The sequence below is a fragment of the Callorhinus ursinus genome, unplaced genomic scaffold, assembly GCF_003265705.2.
Source record: "Callorhinus ursinus isolate GAN/ISIS: 27379988/994484 unplaced genomic scaffold, GSC_fseal_2.0 scaffold20, whole genome shotgun sequence".
Taxonomy (NCBI): Eukaryota; Metazoa; Chordata; class Mammalia; order Carnivora; family Otariidae; genus Callorhinus; species Callorhinus ursinus.
The window spans coordinates 25,303,570-25,328,771 of NW_027397082.1; the positions used below are offsets into that span (position 1 = coordinate 25,303,570).

Sequence of the window (25,202 nt, forward strand, 5' to 3'; positions counted from 1 at the left end):
TTTATTTCCAGCAACAGCATATTAGAGGGCTGTTTTCCTAAATACTCACTACCCCCACCATACCAGCTTTGTCAGTGCCCAGATGTGCTTTCCATTTTCCCACCTTTAATTTAAAGTAAAGCTGTGGGGCGCCTGGGTGGCTCAGTCAGTTAGGCGTCCGACTCTTGATTTTAGCTCAGGTCATTATCTCAGGGTCATGAGATTGAGCCCCGTGTTGGGCTCGGTGCTGGGCATGGAGCCTGCTTAAGATTCTGACTATACCTCTCCCTCTGCCCCTTCCCCACTGCCTAAAAATTAAATAAATAATTTTTTAAAATAAATTAAAAAAATAAAGTGAGGCTGAGCATTTTTCCGTATGTTTATGGACCACCTTTATTTCTCTTCTTATGAACGTTTTTTCATAACTGTCAGTTTTAATGTAGTCAATACTTAAGTCGATATTTAACCTAAACCTTGCTCAATCTTACACGATCAGCATCTAGAACTTCCAGTGACATTACCTTGTACTTGAAAACACATGTTTTTCATGCTTTATCCATCTCTGGTGGTTTCTTTCCAGTATAATTCCTGATAAAGAGAGTCGCGCCATTTCATAATGTTGTTGAACCATATGAAATTGCTGATTTTTGACCATTTTTGATCTACAACAACAATTTCCCATGGTTCGACCCAACAGACCCCCTAATAGTGGAAACAGAAGGTATTCTGAAAAACTAATCTTGTGTAGCAATTGTGCATAGAGATTAGAGATTCGTAAATTAGCATGTAAATACCATTGTTAAGTGTGTGGCAGCCTCTCACCTTTGCATCTTTTCTGACACAACGGCTTACTTTTCTTCATTTTTTATTTTGTTTTGTTTTTACTTTCTAAAGAACGGTGATAAAGCAGCATCACCCAGTGAGCTGACATGCCCTCCAGGTTGGGAATGGGAAGATGACGCATGGGTATATGATATAAATCGTGCAGTGGATGAGAAAGGTAACATTTTAGATCTATTACCTGGTGGGGTCTCTGCAGCAAGGCCCTGGTTAACCAGAGTAAAGTTTCCTTGGGGGGAGGAGTCCACTTCTGTTGGTCTGTGGCTGTCAGGTCTTGGATATTACCTGTGACTATTCAGATGCAAAATCTGAAGGACAAGGAAGTGCTTGGACAGGTGGGGGTGGGGCAGGAAGAGTGAAAAATACAGGAGCACAGTGGGCCAGGTGTCTGCACATTGAGGCGCTGGGGATCCACGATGAAGAATTTAGGAGGGAACTGCAATTTGGATGTTCTCTATTCTAATCATACCCCATAGACTCCCTGGGAACATCACACTCAGGACCCTGGGGCTCTGGAAGAAGGACTGTAAAATGCCTTAAAAGTCATCCTATTCAGCAATAATGCAGATTGTTTTGGGGTTTTTTTGAGGTATAGTTGATACGCAATAATGTAGATTATTGACATAGCTTCTGTTAATGGTGTTTATCCTTTTCTATGAACAGTAATCTGAAGTTAAATGAACTATCTAACATTTGGAAATATCAAAAGAGAAACTCTGATTTCTTTTCCTTATAAAAGAAAGAACAAGCATGGATAAAGAAGGGTTCAAATAGATTATAAATTCTTTGCTGATCTTGATGCACACACCAAGCCTTATAGTAATAGTTAGCATTGACTGAGCACAAACTCTGCTAAGCACAGTCCTAGTGATTTGCAGGCATTATCCTGAATTCTTTTTTTAAAAGTATACTTCACCTTTATGCTGGGGAAATAGGGCCATAGACAAGTTTACTAACCTGCAAGAAACTTTTTTAGTAAATAGCCAGTGTGTGGTGATGCTGGGATTTAAACCCTTCAACCCTGTCCCCGGCTGCCTCTTGCACTGTGCTTTATTCTTAGATGCACTTAATTACCATGAGTGAGGAGGGATGAAAGGGGAGGAGAACCCCCTGGCCACAAAGGAAGCTGATTGAAGAGGGACCCAGGGGAACAGACCTGTGTTCGTTTTGGCTGAATTGCAGCCAAGTGAAAGGAGCAGTGGAAATCACTGGCACAGGAGAGAATGCTGGGGGAGCAGAGACAGTGATTGGATATTTTCTGCAAGTTTATCTGGCAATCTGGCAAATGCATCTCTTTGGGATAACCGTTTGCAAACTCTGTTCCAGGCTGGGAGTATGGAATTACCATTCCTCCTGATAATAAACCCAAATCCTGGGTTGCAGCAGAGAAAATGTATCATACTCATAGACGGCGAAGGCTGGTCCGAAAACGCAAGAAGGATTTAACACAAAGCACTTCAAGCACTGCAAGGGTAAGAGTTAGCTTGGGAGGGAGCTAGGCCGGGGGCCACACAGAATTCCTGTTCCTTGGCTATTTCTACAGAAACCATTCACCAGTCAAGGGCGTAAGGCCCTCCCTGCTCAACGGTTCTCAAAATGCGCTCCCCACCCCAACCAGCAACAACATGTTACCTGGGAATGTGTTAGAAATGCCTCACCCCAAACCCACTGTTTTAAGAATTCCAGGGGCGGGGCCCAGCAATCTCTCCCCAGGTCTTCCAGGTGATCTGAAGTAGGCTAAATGATAAGAACCACTGCAGAGTAGCAATGTCCACAATAGCCAAACTGTGGAAAGAGCCAAGATGCCCATCGACAGATGAATGGATAAAGAAGAGGTGGTATATATACACAATGGAATATTATGCAGCCATCAAAAGGAATGAGATCTTGCCATTTGCAACGACGTGGATGGAACTGGAGGGTGTTATGCTGAGTGAAATAAGTCAATCAGAGAAAGACATGTATCACATGACCTCACTGATATGAGGAATTCTTAATCTCAGGAAACAAACTGAGTGTTACTGGAGTGGTTGGGGGTGGGAGGGATGGGATGGCTGGGTGATAGACATTGGGGAGGGTATGTGCTACGGTGAGCGCTGTGAATTGTGCAAGACTGTTGAATCACAGATCTGTACTTCTGAAACAAATAACGCAACATATTTTAAGAAAAAAGGAAAAGAAGAAGATAACAGGAGAGGAAGAAAAGGGGAGTATGTCAGAGGGGGAGACGAACCATGAGAGATGATGGACTCTGAAAAACAAACTGAGGGTTCTAGAGGGTAGGGGGGTGGGGGGATGGGTTAGCCTGGTGATGGGTATTGAGGAGGGCACGTTTTGCATGGTGCACTGGGTGTTATGAACAAACAATGAATCATGGAACACTGCATCAAAAACTAATGATGTAATATATGGTGATTAACATAACAATAAAAAATTAAAAAAAAAAAAGAACCACTGCAGAGTAGTAATAGAAATTATTTTGGTATCATAACGAAGGAGTGGCAATAGTTCAGTACTTGGAATGAGATACACAAGGACTCAAATCTTGGCCTCATTTCCTTTCTCATCTGCAAAATGGGTACAATACCATGCTTTTAATTAGGGTATTATAAGGCATACATGGAAGAATAAGTGCAATAATAATACTCATAATAATAAGTGGAATATGTTGTGTGTCTTCTATATGCTAGGTACTAAACGTGCGTTATCTATAATCCACAAGATCTGCATTTTATCCTTATTTTATAGTTAATGCTCACAGAGGTTAAATGGACTCTGGGCCACATGTCTAGAAAGTGATTGAGCCAGTGTCTGAACCCAGACGAGGCTATTCCAGAAAGTGCCTGACTCATAGCAGGTGCAATGAAGTTACTTTTTATTACAAGTAAGCTTCTTGGGCACAAAGATGGAACCGTAGTCATCTTGGTATCCTTCTTGCCAGTTCAGAAACTTGTTCTTGATAAATAGTGGAGGAGAATGAATGAGCTGATGAATGAATATTTCTTATTCAACTGCCCCTATGCTGATGGAGTGAGAAGCTCCTAGAGGCACTTGACTCTCTCCTTCCACATGAGAGCACCAAGGTGATACTGAGCCACTCTAGTCAGAAGACTGGAAACTTGACCCAGTTCTACCAAAAAGTATCACTGAGACTTTGATCATATTCCCTAACCTCCTCACTCCTGGCTACCTGAAATATTTCAATCCCACTGTTAACACTACTAGAGGGTCAATTACAAGATTGTGCTTGACCTGGAATTATGTTTGTTCAAAGTTGAAAAAAAATCCTACAATGATAATAACCCACATAGAGCTCTTATTTCTGAGATCATAGATATTATTTGGTATTATTTTGCATTTATTAAATCTAGTCATACTTTTATTTAAGATATTTACATACAATTTCCATCAGTAAATGTCAGCTACATGAAGGCCAGGACCTGGTCTTATCTTGTTCTTCATTGCTTCCTCAGCTTTTAACACAATCCCTGTCACACAGTAGACACTCATATTTGTTAAATTGCATAAAACATTGAAAACTGAAGACATTTATATATAAACAGTTTTTAGGATAAAAAGTCTATCCTCATGAGTTATTAGTTACTGCAGAAGTAATATACTCTGATCTATCACTTACTTATTAGTTATGCCAGCTACTAGCTTAGATGAGACATTTAAATCCTGGGGAAGGTGGTATCATTTTTTCCCATATAAGGTAGAGATAACAATGTTTTCCAAACTATTTATCATAGTAATGATGTCTTATGTGCTAATGAAGTGAGGAAATAGAAAGCAATTTGAGAAAGAGTCCATTTTCTTAAAAAAAAAAAAATCCATTTTCCTTAACCCTCCCCAAGTCTGAATAAGGTGCCTCTCCGGATGGTATAGGCACCACCTTGGCAACGTCTCATTCTGTGTCAGTTGCCTGGTTATCTGTCCATATTTCCACAGTTCATCAGCTCTGCAAGGGCAGACAGCCTGTCTCCTTTGTTCTTTGTTGTATCACTGGCTGGTAACACAGTGCTTGGAACAGAGTAGACTTTCAATACCTATTTGTTGATTGACCAAATAATCTCCTTTATCAGTTAAGGGGTATTGTTGTTATGATGATGATGATGATCATTAGCATTAAAAGTTTTACTTCTGGTCTAGGCCATGGAAGAATATGAAGACCGGGACGGCTGGGAATATGCTTCTTTAATTGGCTGGAAATTTCACTGGAAACAGCGCAGTTCAGATACCTTTCGCCGCAGACGCTGGAGAAGAAAAATGGCTCCTTCGGAAACACATGGTGCAGGTGCCATCTTTAAGCTTGAAGGCGCCCTCGTAAGTAACAAGTACTCAAAACTCAAATAAGATTGGCATAGGGAAAGTAGATGAGTGTTGGAGACACCACTCACTCCACAGGGACCCCTCCAGCACTACAGGACTGCAGATAATTTGGGAGAAGGCTACACAACCTAGGTGCTCAATAACTCTTGTTGCGTGAATACACCATGCATATAGGAAAGGTTCTAAGAAGTTCTACCACAGACACTTGTTTAATGTTTCACCCAGCATTTTCCAAATATATCTGTTCTAAAACCCTTGCTGCAGTTGACACCTGTTAACACCCCAGGCACAGGTTCTTTGGATCGTACCTTGGAAACTATAACCGTTCAACAGACCAAGAAAGTTAAATACACAGATGTGAGGGGGAGAAAAACAGAAGGATGGCTCACGGAATTAGAGAATAATTCATATGGAGACACAGTAAAGAAGGCAGGGAAGGGAGAAGTGCCAAGGTGGAAGGAATGCATAAGAGAATGGCAGTGGTCTGTCTAAAACAACATGGTGGTCAGGAACCATTTCCAAACGCAGCCTATTTTTATATTTTGGCACATTGACCCTGCTATGTTGCTTATTCTCAGCCTCCTCCCACCCTTTTAATCCCCTTATTTATCCTTTATGCTTTTCCTCTTTTAAATTTTCAGCATCAGGGTTTGGTAAGCCTGGACTTGAGGCAAAAGACTGGCTTCAACTTCTTGCTCTGTCGCTTTCCAGCTAAGTGAACTTGGGCAAGACACTTGCTGTGCTGGGCTTTATTCATCTTTAAAAATGGAGTGATTGGATGAGAAGAGTCCCTTTTAAAAGCCACCATTCCATTTCTTTGTAATTCTTGCCTCTTTGTTTTGAGGCATTGGTAATGGACTTTTCTGCCTCTTTAGGGTGCAGACACGACTGAGGATGGAGACGAGAAGAGCATGGACAAACAGAAGTACAGTGCCACCACCGTGTTTGGGGCCAACACCCCCATCATTTCCTGTAACTTTGACAGTAAGTTTTAAATGGATTTGTACATTCCACCGCTATGACTTGACTTATCTCAAGAAAACTCTCTGAATCACCGAATAGGATTAAAATGTCTTTATGCAAATGTGACTTTTATTTCGATGAAGAGGATTTTTTCAGATACACTTTTAAAAAATCATATTTGAGGTGGAGGGTCGTCGGATCATTGACTTTGACATAGTCTGTCCAATATGTACTCATTCTATATATTAAGCTCCCCAAGATTGTTTTAATTAAAAAAAAAAAAGAGGTTCAAAAAGTTAAGTAAAGGTTTGTTCCAGTGATAATCTTTAGGAATTTTGGAATGAGGCAGACTTACTCTGTACTAGTAATGGCAAATGCTTATCTAGGGCTTAGCATGTGCCAAGCACTGTGCATATATTAACTCATTTAATCTTCACAGCCACCCTAGAAGGTGGTGTTATTGTTGTCCTCATCTTAGAGCACTGTAGACAAGATTTCAAGTAGTCTGACTCCCAGAATAATGTGTTGGGGGGGAGCATATATACATTAATATAGGGGTAAGGAGTATAAAGATTCTGAACTATCAAAGGAGGAACTTTCCTAGATCTGGGGCTGAAATAGTATAGGAAGCCCTATTTCTATAACTCTTGGAAACCAAGTCTCATTGTCAAGGTCTGAGATGACAAGCAGTGGCCTAAATCCAGGTTTTACAACAGGAGTGATGTTCTCCTGAGTGATACACTTGCACTGAGCTTACTGTAGTATTTTTAAAGTTAGTTTTATTTTATAGGAAACAGAACTACTTTGGGAGGACCTGTCATCACCACTATGTGTGCTCTTTATTGTGGAGAAGTAGATTTGAATGACCCATTTATCTGAAACATGAATTATCTCCAAATATTCCAGAAAATTTGCAGTTTACAGTGTTATGTTCCTTATGAGTAACCTCCATCCTGTTCTTTTTAGGAGTCTACATTTACCATCTGCGCTGCTATATCTATCAAGCCAGGAACCTCATGGCTCTAGACAAGGATAGTTTTTCAGGTAAAGGGACAAAAATCTCCATCTTACGTGTTATTACACAGCTAGCTAGCTTGATTCTACTTTTCATCAAGTGGATGTTTTTAGTAATGTCTCACAACAAAGAGGCTTTCCATATTGAAATGAGTTTGATTTGTATGAAATAAGCTGCACAGTCATTAAATAATCACTGAGTATGTTGAGTACTATTGCTGGGTGCTAGAGATACACAGAAGATACATGGTCTTTTAACACTAATAATCATTAATTGATTAATAAAAAGCACCAAGAAGAAAAGCAATTTCTGCTCTTTGCTTATACACATAGCTCTCTATATACATACGCATACATACGCTCTGGGCTCTTGGGCTGATCGGTAAGTTAAGATCCTTATATTTTTGTAGCTCTCTCAAGTTGACAGAAGATCACAAGTTCGCCCATCTGCCTACAACACCAGGCTTGAGGCAGTGTGGAGTTCATTTTGACCTCTCTGTGGCCTGTTCCCCAAATTCCCTGCACCATAAAGCCATGAGACCCAGCTCGTTTCATGGCCTTTGGACTGGTTCTAAAGGGAAGGCTGTGGGCAGGGCTGGGGAAAAGGCCAGGGGTCCGCTGCTGAGGATCTGTGCCGTTGCTGGTGGGATCATGAACGGTTCAGGGGCCATCTGGGTGACTTGGGGAGATTTCCACTTCAGGACGTGAAGGCCAGCAGAGCTTTGATGGAAACAACTCTTAAAGCAGTTGCCTGACACTCTGAACTGCTCACATCACTCATGAGGTGTGTTCCAAGCGCTCATGTAACCATTTGTGAATGGTTTCCTTTTCTTACAGATTAGAGCAGATTCAAGGTCATCCCCACAATACGCATCTCCAAACGGGGTTTGAAGACGTTTTTGAATATTCACCACCAGGGGGCACTCAATCATTGAAGGTCAAAGTTAGAATCTTAATCCTAGTTCTTGACTAAAGTTGCATAAAACTCAAGCAGATTCCTTGCCGTTTGAGATATAAGATAACTGATCGGAGCCATGGCTATTGTAAATAATGCTGCAGGGAACATGGGAGCACAGATAGCTCTTTGAGATGATTATTTCATTTGCTTTGAGTAAGTACCCAGAAGTGGGATTGCTGGATCATACGATAGTGCTATTTTTAATTTCTTGGGGAACTTCCATACTGTTTTCCACAGTGGCTCCACCTGTCTACGTTCCCACAACGGCGCACAGGCGTTCCCTTTTCTTCCCATCCTCGCCAGCGCTGGTTATCTCCTGTCTTTTTGACACTAGACATCCTAGCGGGTGTGAGGTGATATCTCATTCTGGTTTTGATTTGCATTCCCCAGAGGATTAGTGATGTTGGACACCTTTTCATGTACCTTTTGGCCATTCGTATGTGTTCTTCAGAGAAACATCTCTTCAGGTCCTTTGCCCATTTTTTAATTGGGTTATTTGGGCTTTTTGCTATTTTTGTATGAGTCTCTTGCATATTTTGGATATTAACTGCTTATCAGATAATGTAGTTTGCAAATATTTTTTCCCATTCCATGGGTTTCCATTTTGTTGATTGTTTCCTTTGCTGTGCAGAAGTTTAGTTTGATGTAGTTCCACTTGTTTATTTTTGCTTCTGTTGCCTGTGTTTTTGGTGTCAAATCCTAAAAAATCATTGCCAAGACTAATGTCAAGGAGCTTACCCCTTAATCTATTCTTGTAGGAGTCTTACGGTCTTGGGTCTTATGTTCAAGTATTTAGTCTATTTTGAGTTGATTTCTGTGTATGATGTAAAACAGGGCTCCAGCTTCATTCTTCTGCATATGGCTGTCCATTTTTCCCAGCACCATTTATCAAGGAGACTATCCTTTCTTCATTGTGCATTCTGGACACCTGTGTTGAAATTAATTGACTGCCTATGCATGTGTTTATTTCTGGGGTCTCTGTTCTGTCAGTCCATGTGTCTGTTTTTATGCTAATACCATACCGTTTTGATTACTATAGTTTTGTAATATAGTTTGAAACCAGCAAGTGTGATGCCTCCAGCTTTGTTCTTTCTCAAGAAGGCTTTGGCGGTCTCTCTCCCAGGGAGTGGTGAGGGTCTGTGGTCAGTGCAACTCGAAGAAGAGCATGCAATTGAAATGAGGGCGCCTGGGGAGCTAGACATTAGCCATGGCCTCACGGTTACTCTCTTTCTGTTTTAGATCCATATGCTCATGTCTCCTTCCTCCATCGAAGCAAAACCACTGAGATCATCCACTCAACTCTGAATCCCACATGGGACCAGACCATTATATTTGATGAAATTGAAATCTATGGGGAGCCCCAGACAGTTCTACAGAACCCGCCCAAAGTTATCATCGAACTTTTTGACAATGACCAAGTGGTAGGTAATTTAGAATTTCTAAGACGGCTTGGGGGAATGACGGAGTTGTACAGGGATATTTCTTGGGGAATTTAAGGACTGCTTGTTTCTCTAGGGCAAAGATGAATTTTTAGGACGAAGCACGTGCTCTCCTCTGGTAAAACTAAACTCAGAAACAGATGTCACCCCCAAACTTCTCTGGCACCCCGTAATGAATGGAGACAAAACCTGTGGGGATGTCCTTGTAACTGCAGAGCTGATTCTGAGGCACAAGGTACTTACTGATTTCTCACGCATATATTCTTTCCTAGTAGCTGCTTATAACACTTGCTAATAATCCACGACACCATTTTCTTGAACTAAGGAGAGGCAGTGATGTTTCCATGTTTGTTTTACAGAATGGCTCCAACCTTCCCATCCTTCCCTCACAAAGGGCGCCAAATCTGTACATGGTCCCCCAGGGGATCAGGCCTGTGGTTCAGCTCACTGCTATTGAGGTATGCAGCTCCCCGTTTTATTGATCAAGTCAGATGACATAGCTACACACCGGACTCTCGTAGGAAATGGAATCTTGCTACAAATTCTCTTGCTGTCTCCAACTTCCTATAGAATTTGTCCAAAAATTTGAAACACGCATGCAAACAGAAAGCTCATCGAAATAAGAACAGGTCAACTCCAGAGTTACTGAGGGAATCTAGAGTTCTCACTTACGAGAAGCCAGGAGATTTCTGAGTTTCCCATGTCAACTGGAGAGCTGGGAGAGGGAAGGCAGACTGAGAGCAGCATGCGTGTGTGCGTGTGTGTGTGTGCGCGCGTGTGTGCATGCAGAGAGCGGGGGACCCAAAAGGGGGGCTGACGTGGAGAGAGGGATGGGAGCAATGGGAAATGGTGACATGGCAGACCATCAGAGCAGACACAGGCTGCGGGAGCTCACAGGTAGCTTCATGGACAGCGTCTGGTCCACTCTCAAGGTCTCCCCCTTGTCCAGTCAAGCAGCTGTTACCTTGAGATTTCCCTTCTCAGGCTGTCTTGCTCAGAGTTCCCAAAGACCAAAGCAGATGGCTTTAAACAACAGCTTTCATTTTTGAATGCTTACATGTCAGACACTGTTAAGGAGTTTACACTTGATCCTCAGAATGACCCTGTGATTTGTTTGCAGACAAGACAGTTGTGTTTGCGGACGAGACATAGAGAGGTTCCAAACTTGCCAGGGTTCACAGCCAGGATTTGATTCCTGCACCCTTCACTGCTCTGCTTTTTAGCAGCTCAGGCAGAAAAAGAGGGGCAAAACTGCTTTCTCTGCATGATCTACAGGCTTTCTAGGATAATAGTCTCAGAGATTTTAGGCAAATCTGCACAAGTCAATCTTAAAGAATTTACCAGTTATTAAGGAAGAATTTTTCCTTTTGAATATTATTTGTAATATACTGAGTTTTCCTCCTCTCTCCTTATATTGTTTTCTTTAGATTCTAGCTTGGGGCTTAAGAAACATGAAAAACTACCAGATGGCCTCTGTCACCTCCCCCAGCCTCGTCGTGGAGTGTGGAGGGGAAAGGGTAGAATCGGTGGTGATCAAAAACCTTAAGAAGACGCCCAACTTCCCGAGTTCTGTTCTCTTCATGAAAGTGGTACAGTATCAATCAAGACTGTAATAGCACATGTGTGTTGAGTAAGCTGAATTGTATTTGAAATATGAATATATAGAGATTGCATCCCCCGCACCCCACACACATTTACATATTTCCAAACTCTGACAGCAACTAGAAAAACCCTGCCTTGAATTCAGCTTGCCAGTGACGTTTCTCCCCTGGATTCTCACACTGTAGTAATGGTTTCTTGAAGCTTCACACATCCCCAGTGATACAGAAATATTTGTGGAAAATACTTACTTTTTTCTCGAACTTTCCATCTATTCAGCTCTCAGGTACAGGCTTTTGGTCTCTGCCCTGGAGGGTGGAACACTGACCCTCAGTCCTGCCCCTGCAGGTGTACGTGGACCAGAAGCCTCCAGATAGGGACTGGCTGGCTGGGGAAGGAGCAGCTGCAGGGCCCATTTGGGGTGGCAGGGTCCGGGACAGGCCCCACCTCCAGTGGAGGGCACCCACTTGGTGCCATGGAAGTCACCCCCTGGTTGTTAGGAAGGGACAGCGTCACATCCGGCTCACGGTCCTCTGTCGTAGACCCCATAGGACTTTGCAGCAAGAAGAGGTCACCCCGTCCTTCCGCTTTTTAAAGCAGTTTCATCCTTAGTGTTTTTAAAAAGAAGAGTCTTCCTTTCTCACTGTACTGCATAAAAGAGAGAAAATCAAGGCATTTCCTTGGCGTGATGAAGCAGAGGGCCCAGCATCTTCGCTTTCCTTCTCCCTCCCTAGTCATTTGGTGTCGCTAACACCCCCTTCTCAAACGCTAGGGTCGTGTGGTTTAAAGTCTGCTCTTACAGATGTAGAAACTGAGGCCTAGAGAGGGGGACACCTTCAAGTCCCACAGTGAGCGTCAGGCCACACGCTCGGGGCTGCAGTGGTTATGTGGGAGGTGATGTCGGGACAGCTCCGAGCCATTCCCGCCCCCTGCATGTCGTGTTTGCTCTCGCCCGGCAGGGCAGGAGGCTTCACTCCTCATACGCCCGCTTCGGAGGAAACCCAGAGGTTGAGTCGTTTATACCAGGATCAGCTGGCAAGCAAGTGGCCAGAATTTGGACTTCCGTTCCCCTCACTCCAAAGCCCGTGCTCTTCCCCCTACAATGCTGCAGATGGGGTGCCACCTGGACGCTCCAAGCCAGAATCCCGAAGCGTTCGCCCTGGGCCACTCCACCCATCCGTGGCCCCTGCCCAGCCCCTCCCCCAGCCCCAAGTTCTAGTCTGAATCTAGTCCCAGCGGGAGTGAGGAGAGCCACTCCGCCAGCCCCAACTTCTCCTCCTGTGCGAGGCCAGAGATGAAACGTTCTCTGAACCCCATACCAGGCGCACCCTGGGACTAGCCCATGATTCCCGAATCAGACAATGTCACCAAGGCCACCAAGTTCCACGTGGAGGAACAGGAGGAATCAGGGGAAAAGGAGCATTCTGTTTGGACGCTGAACTTCCAAGGCTAAGAGATTCCCAAGCCACACAGTTCCCTTGGAGATTCAGTTTTATCTCGGTTGCTTGTAAATTCTAATTCATTCTAACCACAGGCTGACTCTGCATCCTGTTACAGAGCATAGCCAGGTCCTAAGACACTAGGCTAAGCAGGTCACACACAGCAGTTAAACAACCGTCCTATTACGGAAGACGTAGCTGGGGCCTTGAAGAGCTGAGGTCATGCAGCTCCCGGGGGCAGAGCCAGGGTTTGACCCCAGGCAGGCTCGAGGCTCATGCCCTTAAGCACGACACTGCTTGCCTCGCAAGCATTCCTGAACTACTTACTGTGAGTCCCCGGGGCTACACCAAATGGGCAAACAGAGTCTGGGGTGGTCCCTTTGGTCTCCTACGGAGGAGTGATGCCTGCTTCTGTGACCCCCAGTTCTTGCCCAAGGAGGAACTGTACATGCCCCCGCTGGTGATCAAGGTCATCGACCACAGGCAGTTCGGGCGGAAGCCTGTCGTTGGGCAGTGCACCATCGATCGTCTGGACCGCTTTCGCTGTGACCCTTATGCGGGGAAGGAGGACCTTGTGCCGCAGCTAAAAGGTAAGATGCGTGTTTATAAACACCATTTGGGGCTTCTCATGTGTGATCTGATTTAATCTTTAGCAACCTGCTCAAGATAAAAATAAGCATGCAGATGAGGAAACAGTTTGATTTACAGTGGGTTACGTAACTTTCCCAAGGTGATATAGCTAGTAAGCGGCAGAGGTAGGTTTGAATTCCCACCTTGTTTTGGGGGGATCCAGTGCTCAGGGAGTAACCTTCTGAAGGAAACTGTCCCTAGCTGAACACTCAGTGTCTCTGCAGGAAATGTTAAGTGCTTCCTCAAATTGTCATGTAGTCAAGCAGAGAAGACAAACAAGGCAATGACGGGTTGCTTTCCAGTGTGATAAATGTTTTGATGCAGAAATCCAGGGGTCCCCTCATGAGCACAGAAGCAGGGGGAGGATTTTTATTTTGTATTGCTTTCCATCTGTTGTCCTCATGAACATGTCCTGTTATTGTGATGTAATTGGGAAAATATTATTTCATTGTTATCCGTGGAGGAAAAACTGACACCTGCTGAGTTTAAATGACTTGCCTTAGGTCACATGATTAATAAGTAGATGATAGAGCAGGGCATAAAACTTAGCTTAGGGCTCCAAAGAAATAATAGCTAATAGATAGCATTTTGTTACTGCCCATTCGATAATGACTCGTTTTTAGCTTACTATGTGCAGGGCCCATGTTAGGGGCTGGGGACTGGGACACAACAGGGAACAAGGTCCCAGGGCCCCTCCCGGCTTCATGAGATTAGGCCCCATGGAGAACTGGCACACGCTCATTCAGCTGATCGTTGGTGCCTCAAGACTGAAACGGATGTCTTCTGTTTAAGCAGCTGCTCTGCTAACCAGTTCTATTTAATCTTCTAGAAGGTTTGGTATTGATTTTACAGAGCATCTGAAACTCATCTGTTATGTGGGTCTGAGCATCCTGTATTCTCGATTCAGAGAAGAGGAAAAAATAAAGTCCACAATCACACATGGGCAAGAAAAAAAACCTACATGAGTTTACCCAGAAATTTCCCATGCAGAGCGTTTTGTGTTGAATTGATAATACCTAAAATAGCGACATTTTTTATAACAACAAGGATTATTGTAACCACAGCATTGTTGTATTGGGGGCTACTAAATGGAGAGAAACAATTGTCCTAACGTTTTTCCTAGTGCTTTCATGAGACAAAGTTCTTTGATCCAAATGTGTGAAATCACAAATTCGGCAACCTTTCTCTGGCCTCCGAGTGTGGACCTGTTGGTGTCTGTTGGTCAGGGGGCTGGGTAGGTTGGGCCTCAGGCAGAGGTTAGTGACCGTATGTAATTAACGTGAAGTGTGGTCAAGGTTTCAGAGAAGTCTTCGAAGAAGAAAATCCCTAAGGAGTATGAGGTGAGGAGAGCATAATGTTCCTAAGACCAGAATCTATTATTTTAGATCAATCTGGTCCTTTCTTAAAACCAATAATAGGGTACGAGTTGAGGAATGTATTTGGCTGGCTTAATGTTGGAAGCATATAGAATAACTTATTCCTCCTGTTCTTGAGGCTTTGTTGCCATGAGGCTGGTAAAGCAGAGAGCTGGTAAGAAAGAACTCAAATACAGTTGTGTTCCCGCTTGCCTGCCTGACTGGCTGTCATGTTCTGTGTTATGTGTGTGTTAGGAGTTTGGGGGGAGACTGTCTTGGAAATGCAGAGACTGCTGATAGATATGGGGGTTCTACATGGGTGTAAAAACACCTAGCATAGCAACTGGGGTATCATAGGTGTTCGGTAAATGTCAGTCTCCCCAGCCTCCCCAGTATCCCCCTGATCATTTCCAGCATTCACTGAGCATTTACTCTGCTCTGGGCTCTGGTGTGTTAAAACGCAAGCTTTGGGGTACACAGCCCTAGCTAAGTCACCTACTTCCACTTCCTAAGTGTTTAACCTGAAGCAAGGAACTTGCATTCTCCTAGCCTCAATTTGTTTTTTAGTCTTTATAATAGGGATAATGGTGCATATTCTGCAGGATTATTGAGGGATTAAATGAGATAAAGTATGTGAAAGGCTTAGCTCTCTGCCTGGCCCATGGTACCTACCTAAAAAATGTGTCTTCCCTCCCGTTTTATGTCCTACACGGGTGGGTTAAACAAAAAGTTCTTTTGGCTTGGCAGTTCCTTCTGTCTGGATGCTGGCCTCCTGTTGAATGTCTGACTGCCCAGTGCCGTCTTCCAGAAAGGGTAGACATAGCCCTCACCCACACCCCTACCCTGGGTTGAGGCTTCGGTGGAAACAAACTTGGTGAGCCCAGGGGCTCTACCCTTGAGCCCTTGCTCTAATCCCAAAACCTGGAGCCACAAATACAGTTGATCCTGAACAAGGCGGGGATTAGGGGCGCTGACCCTCACGCAGTCAGAAATCCATGTACAGCTTTGAGTCCCCTAAAGCTTAACTATCAGTAGCTTCCTGTTGACGGGAAGCCTTAAATACCAATAACATAAACAGTCCATCAACACATATTTTGTATGTTGTATGTATTATATACTCCATTCTTACATAAAGTAAACTGGAGAGAAGAAAACATTAAGAAGATCACAAGGAAGAGAAAATACATTTACAGTACTATACTGTATTGAAAAAAATCCACATATAAGTGGACCCACACAGTGTTCAAACCCTTGTTGTTCAGGGGTCAGCCTTCTTTTAGGAATGGCCTAAAACCGGGTGATGCCTCTTCCCTGTGCCCACACTATGGGAACCGGGGCTGAATGAGCCACTGCAACTTCAGACCTGAAATGTGCAACTATTCACCCTGCTTTGCTTTTCTGTGTCTTGGGAACAGATTCCAAGAAACGGAGGCTCCTTTAGATGTAGGTTCTCCTCCCCCCACATCCTCTAAAGACATGTATTGACACAATCGACACCACTCTCTTTTGAGCCCTTCCTAAGTACAGGCACTGGGCTAATTGTCCAAGACAAGAGAAAAATGGGCCATATCGTTCCTTAAAGATGTCTAAATCTACATTACATTTTGGGAAAAGTGATGAGTTACTGGGTCACCTTCTCCATTCGGGTGTGGTCCTCTCTACTCAGGAAGTCCCACCCCTGAGGAACCTCTGCCTTCCACTGTGACTGCTGAACTTGGACTTGGACTAGAATGTTCACTCCTGTATTTCTTTAAGCATCTTAGGTGAGAAATTGTTTGTCTTGCAGCTTCCCTTCTGTCGACCCCGCCCTGCCGGGATGTCATTATCGAAATAGAAGACACCAAACCATTACTGGCTTCGAAGGTAGGTTTCAGAACTGATCATTGGATAATGTCAGTTTTGTTTTCCAGGTGGCCTAGGCATTGGGCAAATTCAGTCAGACAACCATACAATGCAATTGAAATAATAATAACCAATCCAGTTTATTGAGGTAGAATAAGGAATCCGAATCCTAAACTCATCAGTAGTTAAGATGACGTTGTGCAGACTAGTGTCCTCTACCCTGGGTCATCCAGGGTACTTAAGATAGGGCCAGGACCTACCCTCCAAGAGGAAGAGGGCCTAGTAGACATCAGTATATTTAAAAATCTCCCCATGTGATTCTAACGTGCAGGCAGGTCTCAGAACTATTGGTGTGGACAGTCTGAATGATACCATGTGCTAGAAAGTTCAGGAGACAGTTTACAGCATAGAACATTCAGAAGAGGGATGCCTGTAGCACAGAGTTTTTTTCCTATGTGAAGGAGAAGTGTCACCAATTTTTACTGACCCGATTTGTCCGGGTATGGGGTATCTTAGATTTTTATACTCACTGTGGTTTCGAAGTGAAGAAATTGGTGGAAATGCTCACTCAGGACCTTATTTTAGAACCATTCCAGCCAATTCTACAAGAAGGAAAGGGAAAAAAAATGTAAAAAGGTCTCAGTCCAGAAAAAAGAAAACATCAAATATCTCCCTGTTTGTGTTGGCATTTAGGATGGACTTTCACAGCATGTTTTAATGTGCAAACTGGCCAAAAAATGCACATGATTGCACTTTAATATGTTATGTCCATAAACAGTGCCTTTTAAAAAATTCACTTCCTTCCCACTTCATTAAGCTCACTAACAACTGGACCATATTAAATGTGATCTCCACCGCCAGCACCGTGGAGCAGTGTATCTGATTCTATTCCCTAGGAATCATCCACAGTCACAAATGACAATACCAAATTTGTAAAACGACCACATTCACTTTGTAAACGACCTCACATATTCCCAACAAAACAGTAGTTGCCTAGGGAGAAATTAAGGATTGTATACATAAGACCTTTTATATACATTTTCACAACCACTCTGGAAAAAAGCGGTTTTAGATCCTGTTCTATAATCTGTCTCCAGTTTTCCTACTTCCCATTGTCAAACAATTCTTATTCATGCCTGCTGTGTACTTAGTAGTCCTACGTGGGGGGATCAGGAAGAATAAGGCCAATCTATGCCGATATTCTCACTCATTTCTTAATAATAGTTAACAGATGGCTGGGTTATTGTAGCAACGCATTGTGCAAGTTTCTTTTACATCCTGGAAACTGAGTTGCAGTCTGCCAGGATTGGGGGTGGGAGTATTAGGTAGTATTAGGTAGTATTAGGTGGGTAGTATTAGGAACCACCATCGTTCAGGCAGGTGTCCCCCTTTATCTGTGGTTTCGCTTTCCGTGGCTTCAGTGAGCCACGGTCAGTGGCAGGTTCGGCAGTCCAGAAGCCGATGACCCTCCTTCTGACGAATGGACAGAAGGTCAGTAGTAGCCTGATGCTACGTCACAGGGCCCACGTCATCCACCTCACGTCACCTCACCGCGTAGGCATTTTATCATCTCACATCATGACAAGAAGGGTGAGTTCAGCACAAGAAGACATTTTGAGAGAGACCCCACATCCACGTAACTCACTATGGTATATTGTCATACGTGTTGTTTGATTATTAGTTATTATGGATCTCTTACTGTGCTGTTAATTTGTAAATTAAACTTGACCATAGGAATGTGTGTCCAGGACAAAACATAGTATATCTAGGGTTCAGTACTACCTGCGGTTTCAGGCACCTGCTAAAGGTCTTGGAACGTGTACCCTGCAGATAAGGGGGGGGGGGAAGACAATACTGTAAATGACTTTAATCGGCTTGCTCTGCTAACACCTCACTGAGGTGCTCCGTGTTGGTAAGAAAGGCTGGTTGGAATCGCCCCTAAAAAACTGATTCCACCTGTTTGTCAGGGAAGACAGTACACATGGATGCAGAGTCAGATGAACCCCAGGTGAGCTTTGGAAGAGCCGATAACAAGCTTGCTGCTGGGCATGCATTACATGTACATGTGATGTATGTTTACGTCTGCTACCACCAACCCAATCTGGGTAAATGGAGAGAGTGGGTCAAAACTCACTGTGCTGTTGATGCGAGCTGGAGGCTAGGGCTTTGGGTGACAGTCTCATGCTCACGGAAACGCACACCGTTACCCTGTGAGAACTGTGGGAGTTCTTAAATTGGGCTCAGCACTACCACAAGAGAGGTGAGAAATAAGTACTTGGGGCAAGCTGATAAGTGTTTGCTGGGCAGCATGGACGTTCCTATGTGGCCATTTCAACAGTTACCTTCCAATTCCAGTGCTTAAGCAGTATGTCAACAGCACTCAGCAAAATGGCTTCTCCAAGGACAGTGCATGTATGTATATGTATGAGAAGGAAGTGCATGAAGCTGCTTGGGCCTGTGGGGACCTCGGGCTAAAGACTGGAATTCTCCTTTCAGATTCCTTCTAATACTAGATTTTGGAGTGAAAGGCGATCTTTAAACAAATGTGATGGTTCTAAGTATAAAGGAGACTCTTACCATGGAGATACCATAAAGCAAGTTACTCCCGTTAACTTTTCGGAGTGAACTAATGAGCGGACGGGCGTGAATAAATTCTCCCATGTTAATCTTAACGTTTAAAATCAGGCATCATTTGTTTTGAGTTGTGCTTTTAAACTCATGACCTATTCTTTTCTTTGAAATAATTTTAAATAGCTGAAAATAGATGTGAATAAACAGACTTTTAAAATCTTTTTTAAAAATTCAGGAACCATTCATGGAACGTGAGTGCCCTTTAGGCATAGAATGCCTTTCTCCAAAATCTCAGTTTGGCTATGATTTAACCCCTAATCTTGCTTCGGGATGAATCTACTATAAGGAATTGTTACAACTGCGTGTCTCTCCGCCCCTCTTGGCAGTTCTGTGTGCTGGATAAATGTCAGTCAGAAAACAGTGAGGACACTTACAGAGGAAGCCCGTGGCCACCTCATACAACAGCTGTAGGGAGTGCCTGTAATGAGCACTCTCCTCACACGAGACAGGAACTTGGGAGTTAGGATTTCAGAAAGGGGGTCTAGATAGCAGTCCCTCAGACTGCCCCTGAGAGTGAACTTGGGTGATGTGCCACCAGCAGCACCAAGCGAAAACTCAGGCTCCACACCCTAGCTCACCATTCTCTCTTCTCTTGGGTGTACCCTGAGATCAGGGGTGGATTCTCCATGCAGAAGCTCAAATGGAAGCATTTGACCATGAGAAATTTGACTTCTTAGAGCAATTTTGATGGACGCATCTGTATTTGGTGCTATAACAGAGGCATGGGGAGAAAGCAAGGAAAGGTACCCTATGTGATGAAATTGTAGCCATGCTAGACACAAATATCCCATGACAGGAGTTTTTGAAGGGATAAGAATTAGGCCAAGTTGAGGAATACTTTAGGAGCTAAATGAAATGAAAACTTTGGGGCAGGCCAATGAGCATCTGTACTACCAGGCCCCCCGCCCCCCTCGCCCCCCCCCCCCCTCTTGTGACCATTGTGCCGGCAGTGAGATTCTCTCTCGAAAACATGGGATGTGTGTGGCTACCTCCAACCTTTTCATTTTAATACTGTTTGTAACTCATTTGCACATTTTCAGAGAAGAAACCAGTAAGGGTGTGTTTAATTATGAGATCATCCTGAATATTCTAAATAATCGATCAAAAATGTTGATAATATAAAGTGTGCATGAAAACTAATTTCTCCCTCTTTCTCTTCAAACCTGATGCTCATGGGGTCTCCATATGGTTTGCCCTCTTCCTGTGCAAAATCTGATAAACAGCTGACAGAAAAGGTAACTATTATACATGCTTTGCTAGATTTCAGATTCATTGTAGAGTTTCTGCCTATAGCGGATATGTAAAGAAACTTGTTTAAATCCAAGGTTGGGTTACTGACTATAAAGGGGAAATAATTGTGTGTGTGTTTGTGTACATATATATATGGTACATAGATGAGAAGTAGCTTTTCTTGAGTGTGCAATGAGTGGGTCTGATGAGGCTCTATTCTTGTCAAAAATCTGAGTGGAATTTATAGCAGCCTTTTATAAACTACAGGCTTCTGCAGTTCAAAAATGTTTGACAAGTGACTCTGATACATGGTCTCCTCTGTGCAACTAAGAACCATGTGTCTAAACCAGAGGTTCTGCCACTGGCTGCACATTGGAATCGCCTGGGGAACTTATGAAAGCATATTGGATGCCCAGGACTCACCCAAGGGTGGGCTGGGAGCTACTGATCTAAAGGACCCAGAATGCCTCCCTACTTTTGTTTCACATTTTATCATTTTTAATATATTTTTTAAGATTTATTTATTTGAGAGAGAGAGAGACAGAGAGCATGAGCAGGGGGAGGGGCAGAAAGAGAGGGAGACAAGCAGACTCCCCGCAGATTGGGGAGCTGGACGCAGGGCTCCATCCCAGGACCCCAAGACCATGACCTGAGCCGAAACCAAGAGTTGGATGTTTAACCAACTGAGCCACCCAGGCACCCCACATTTTATCATTTTTAAAGCTCTTTCTCCTAATGATCTTATCTGAAATAACTCTCTGGAGTAGATGGAGATAGGTAGTGTTGTTATCCCACTCAGTGGATCAAGAAATTGAGGCTCAGAGAGATGGGTCAAGTTGCCCAAGCTGGTATGGCTTGTAACAGGAGGTTATGGCTTATAGTAAAGGATGGGACTTGAATTAGAACCAGGCTTTCCACCGTTCAGCTTAGCTTTGTTTTATAACGGATTGCTGGCTAAAACAGTTAAAGAAATGAAATAGTAGAAAACATATATGGGAGTTTTATCTGCATATATAAATATCAAGTGAACAGGATAAAAAAGTAAAACCAGACTAATGATTAGGTTGTGTCTATAGAATTTAAGCAATCATCTAGGAGAGCGGTGGGCATTTGAGCCAGACCCATTTCATTGGCCGCCAGCGATGGTCCTTTCCCCTGCGGCTTCTGGGTGAAAGAATGGTGAATGCTGAATCCGTTGTGCATGTCAACAACATCCTATCCTGTCTCCTCGTTCAGGTTCAGAAGTACCTATTTCTCTTACCCACGACATGTGGGTTTTCCTGCATTGATTAGAAACCCATGTCAACACTAAAGGTTATTCCATTTTGATATGTCTTTTATTAGGAGGAAGAAATCGTTGACTGGTGGAGTAAATTTTATGCTTCCACAGGGGAACATGAAAAATGTGGACAATATGTTCAGAAAGGCTATTCCAAACTCAAGGTACCTGGGCCTGTACTGCTTTGGGTGAGGGATCAGCATCCATTAAAACTGACCAGAAGGTCCAATGGGGAAGGGCCAGTCCTCTTGCAATGGGCTTTGCTTTTGCCAAGATTCCAGGAGCCTGAGGACAGCTGTTGACTTACGTTATGTGACTGCCACTTGGGGGCTTGGGGGCATCTGATAGAGGGTTGGGAATTGACATCACACTGATTAGGCCCACAATTATCCAGTTCGTCCCAGGGAATCCTAAAAGTCATGCTCTTGCAGAACAGCATACAACGCCAACATGCCTTATTCTGTCCGCCAAACAGGCATCTGTTGCACTAGCTGAAAAGTTGATTCTGTTACATGGGTGTAACATCCCATCAGAACCATGGGCGCATGTGTCCAGGAAGAAGGCGAACTGTTGAGCTAGACAGATCCGGCTACCTGTGATCTCCTGGGTTAATGTTTTGAGTTTCCAATTCTTCATTCCGGTTTTTAGTGTGTAATTAATGTGCTTAAGTAGAAGCAAATGCTCATGTTTTCAGAACATTGCATGGGAGAAAAAAATCTTTAAAATGAGAAATATCTAGCCATTAAAATGATTTTCCCCATCAAAGTAGAAAAACCCCACATATTTCCATGTTATCATCATAACATCTCAGTGCAGCTTAAGAAACACTAGCATGCAAAGAACGACTTATTTAGAAAAAGGATCAAACTGGTGGAATAGATCAGTCCCAAATCCACCCTCCCTCCTGCCTGCCTTCCTTCTCATTCTTGTTCCTCCTCTTCTTCTGGCTTTTTACGGAGGTATAATTTACATACAATAAACTACTCCATTCCATGGGTTGTGATGATGGTATACATCGATGTGAACCACCTCCCAAAACAAGGCAGAGCCACATTGCCATCACCACAGAGAACTCCTGTGCACCCCTTTCCAGCCAATTATCCACTGCCTCCCATCCTGCCCGGAGGCAGCTGATCTGGTTTCATCACCATGGGCTGCTTTGGCCTGTTTTCATACTCCATAGAAATGGGCTCATACTGTATGGATTTTGTGTGTGTGTTTGGCTTTTCTAGCCCAACGCTGCCATTTTGAGATCCATTCTGCTGTCCTGTGTATCTGTCACTTGTCCCTTCTTACTGCCAAGCGGTGGTTCACGGCGTGGTTGTACTGCCGCGTGGGTGTCCCTTCTCCTGACGAGGAAGCTGCTGCAGACCTTCTCGTACCATGGGGACGTGTTTCCATTTTTCCTGGATAAATACAGTCTCTGCATCATAGAGTAGCTGGGTATTTAACTGAAGAAGAAACTGCCAGATGTTTTCCCCAAGTGCTTGTAGCCTTCCACCCTCCTGCCGGTGATGGGAGGGTTCCAGCGGCCCCATCCACATGCCCAGGCCCACTTGGTACTGCCGGGCTTTTTGATTTTAGGCTCCCCCTGTGTTCTAGTGGAAAATTAAGAATCTTTGGATGGCTTTCAGATATACGACTGTGAACTAGAGGATGTAACAGAATTTGAGGGTCTGACAGACTTCTCGGATACTTTCAAGCTGTATCGAGGTAAATCAGATGAAAATGAAGACCCTTCTGTGGTAGGAGAGTTTAAGGTGAGTAAAAGGTGGGGTTTTGTGCTGTTTCAAATCCACCTTTAATTTCTTTATAGACCTAGGATAAAGGATGACCAGCCCTGGGGCAGGGACGCGTCTTCTGCCACATGAAGGACGCTAGAAGCCGATGACAAGGAGAAGGGCCACTGGGGTCAGGGGTAGAATCCTCCAAGTTATTCTCTGTATCTTTCTTTCGCCCTGCCCAAGCCATCCAAGCCCGGGCCCTGCAGATTCAGCCTCTCCAAGCTCCATCCCACCGCCTTCTCCCAGGCCTTCCGCGGGTGCCCTGCCGAAGCTTCCCGACTGATGGCCCTCGCCACCTTTGGGTCCCACTCCCGTCCATTCCTCACGCTGCCCAGTGTGATCGTGGCTCTTGTCTACCCAAAAGATGCTGGGTTTCCACGGCTCAAGTCTTAACTCCTTCCTCAGGCAGAGCTGGCCTTTCCCAAGCCGCTCGGCGCCCTGGACGCCCCGCCCTGCCGCTCAGGACCTCTCCCCGGCCCCAGACACACTGCGTCCTCTCACGACGGAGCCTTGGGACAGGCTCTTCTGCCTTCCCTCCTTGACCAACACCTACTCATCCTTTTCAAGGCCGGCTCCAGGGTCCCATTCTTTGTGAAGCGTGCCCTGGGCGCTTCCGGCGGTGTCACCTGCTCCCGCCCTGGGCTCCCGCGGCTCTGGGGCACCAGCCACCATTAAAGCACCTTCCAGCGGGCAGGGGTCGGCGGGGGCAAGTCCCGGGCAGCTGTGCTCCTGCCGCTGACCCTTCCCCACAGCAGCCGGTCTGCCCCAGCCGCGCTCTTCACGTCCCCATCCCTGCGGCATCCCAGCAAGCGATCCAAGAAGGCCCGAGAGGCAGACCTGTTTCACATCCCTGTGCCAGACTGGGTTTCCTGAGTTCATGTTTGGGTCCCCCGTACCTGGCACAGAGGAAGGAAGTGCTTACTACACACTGCTTTGCTCAGTGACAGTAGCTGGAGCTAAGACCCACGGGGTCTGAATCCAACGGGACCACTTTCTCTTGTGCTGACTAAAGCTGGTTTCAAGATAAGGTTTATGGCCTGACAAGCTGGCCTGCTGGCTCTACTCATTCAGGAAACATTCCTTGCACCCTGGCAACATGTCCAGCCCTGTGTTAGGTCTTCGAGATAGAGTGATGAACAAGACATAATTCCCACCCTCAGGAAGCTCCCAGTCTCATGAAGGGGTGACGCCAGGAAAGGGAAATCATCCTTTGTACATTAGTGGGTTTAAAAAATAATCACTTTTATTCTGATCTTCAAAATACGTTCAGACTTTCACTCCTCACCCCTTCCTTTGCTACCATACTGATCCAACTCCTGCCTAGATGTGTGCCTGGACTCCCTGCTTTGCCCTGCTCCTTCTTCTCCCCTGTGATCTGTTCAGTACTTTCCTTACCATCACTTCACATTCCCCACTGGAATTACGCAAAGTGTAATCGACATCGTTTCTTTCACAAAAGGCAGCCCTGGCCACCCAAACCCCCTCCCCCGCCCGCCGCCGGCCCCAGCGGCTGCCCTCCGAGTGTATACGGTTGGGAGGGCAGGAACCCTCTGCCCAGGCCACCGCGGCCCTTGTGAGGACATCTGTGTGTCTCTCCCTTAGGGCTCCTTTAGAATCTACCCCCTGTCGGATGACCCCAGCGTGCCGGCCCCTCCCAGGCAGTTTCAGGAATTACCTGACAGCGTCCCACAGGAATGCACGGTTAGGATTTACATTGTTCGAGGCTTAGAGCTCCAGCCCCAGGACAACAATGGCCTGGTAAGAGTTTGGGTGTGGGGCCTTCTCCTGTAGCAAGATAATTACAGTCATCAGCCACAATAATTGTCATGTGCTTTCTTTTGGGGCGTCAGTTATCTCACTAGGGGGAAAGATACTCTATCCAAACAAT

General features: G+C 44.7%; 1 protein-coding gene across 4 annotated transcripts in view; it reads left to right on the forward strand.

Moving 5' to 3' along the window:
- MYOF (myoferlin) overlaps window positions 1–25,202 on the forward strand; it is a 151,309-nt gene that overhangs the window by 104,274 nt on the left and 21,833 nt on the right. For 2 of the 4 annotated variants that reach the window (XM_025880474.2, XM_025880476.2), the window contains 15 exons: window positions 874–979; window positions 2,146–2,291; window positions 4,972–5,145; window positions 6,027–6,135; window positions 7,081–7,158; window positions 9,326–9,507; window positions 9,602–9,760; window positions 9,885–9,983; window positions 10,953–11,114; window positions 12,988–13,153; window positions 16,335–16,411; window positions 20,245–20,256; window positions 21,596–21,694; window positions 23,165–23,290; window positions 24,917–25,072. In XM_025880474.2, coding sequence (XP_025736259.1) covers window positions 874–979; window positions 2,146–2,291; window positions 4,972–5,145; window positions 6,027–6,135; window positions 7,081–7,158; window positions 9,326–9,507; window positions 9,602–9,760; window positions 9,885–9,983; window positions 10,953–11,114; window positions 12,988–13,153; window positions 16,335–16,411; window positions 20,245–20,256; window positions 21,596–21,694; window positions 23,165–23,290; window positions 24,917–25,072 — 1,851 coding nt within the window. The remainder of the gene's footprint in view (window positions 1–873; window positions 980–2,145; window positions 2,292–4,971; window positions 5,146–6,026; window positions 6,136–7,080; window positions 7,159–9,325; window positions 9,508–9,601; window positions 9,761–9,884; window positions 9,984–10,952; window positions 11,115–12,987; window positions 13,154–16,334; window positions 16,412–20,244; window positions 20,257–21,595; window positions 21,695–23,164; window positions 23,291–24,916; window positions 25,073–25,202) is intronic. The other 2 variants (XM_073904436.1, XM_073904435.1) reach the window with 2 other exon arrangements.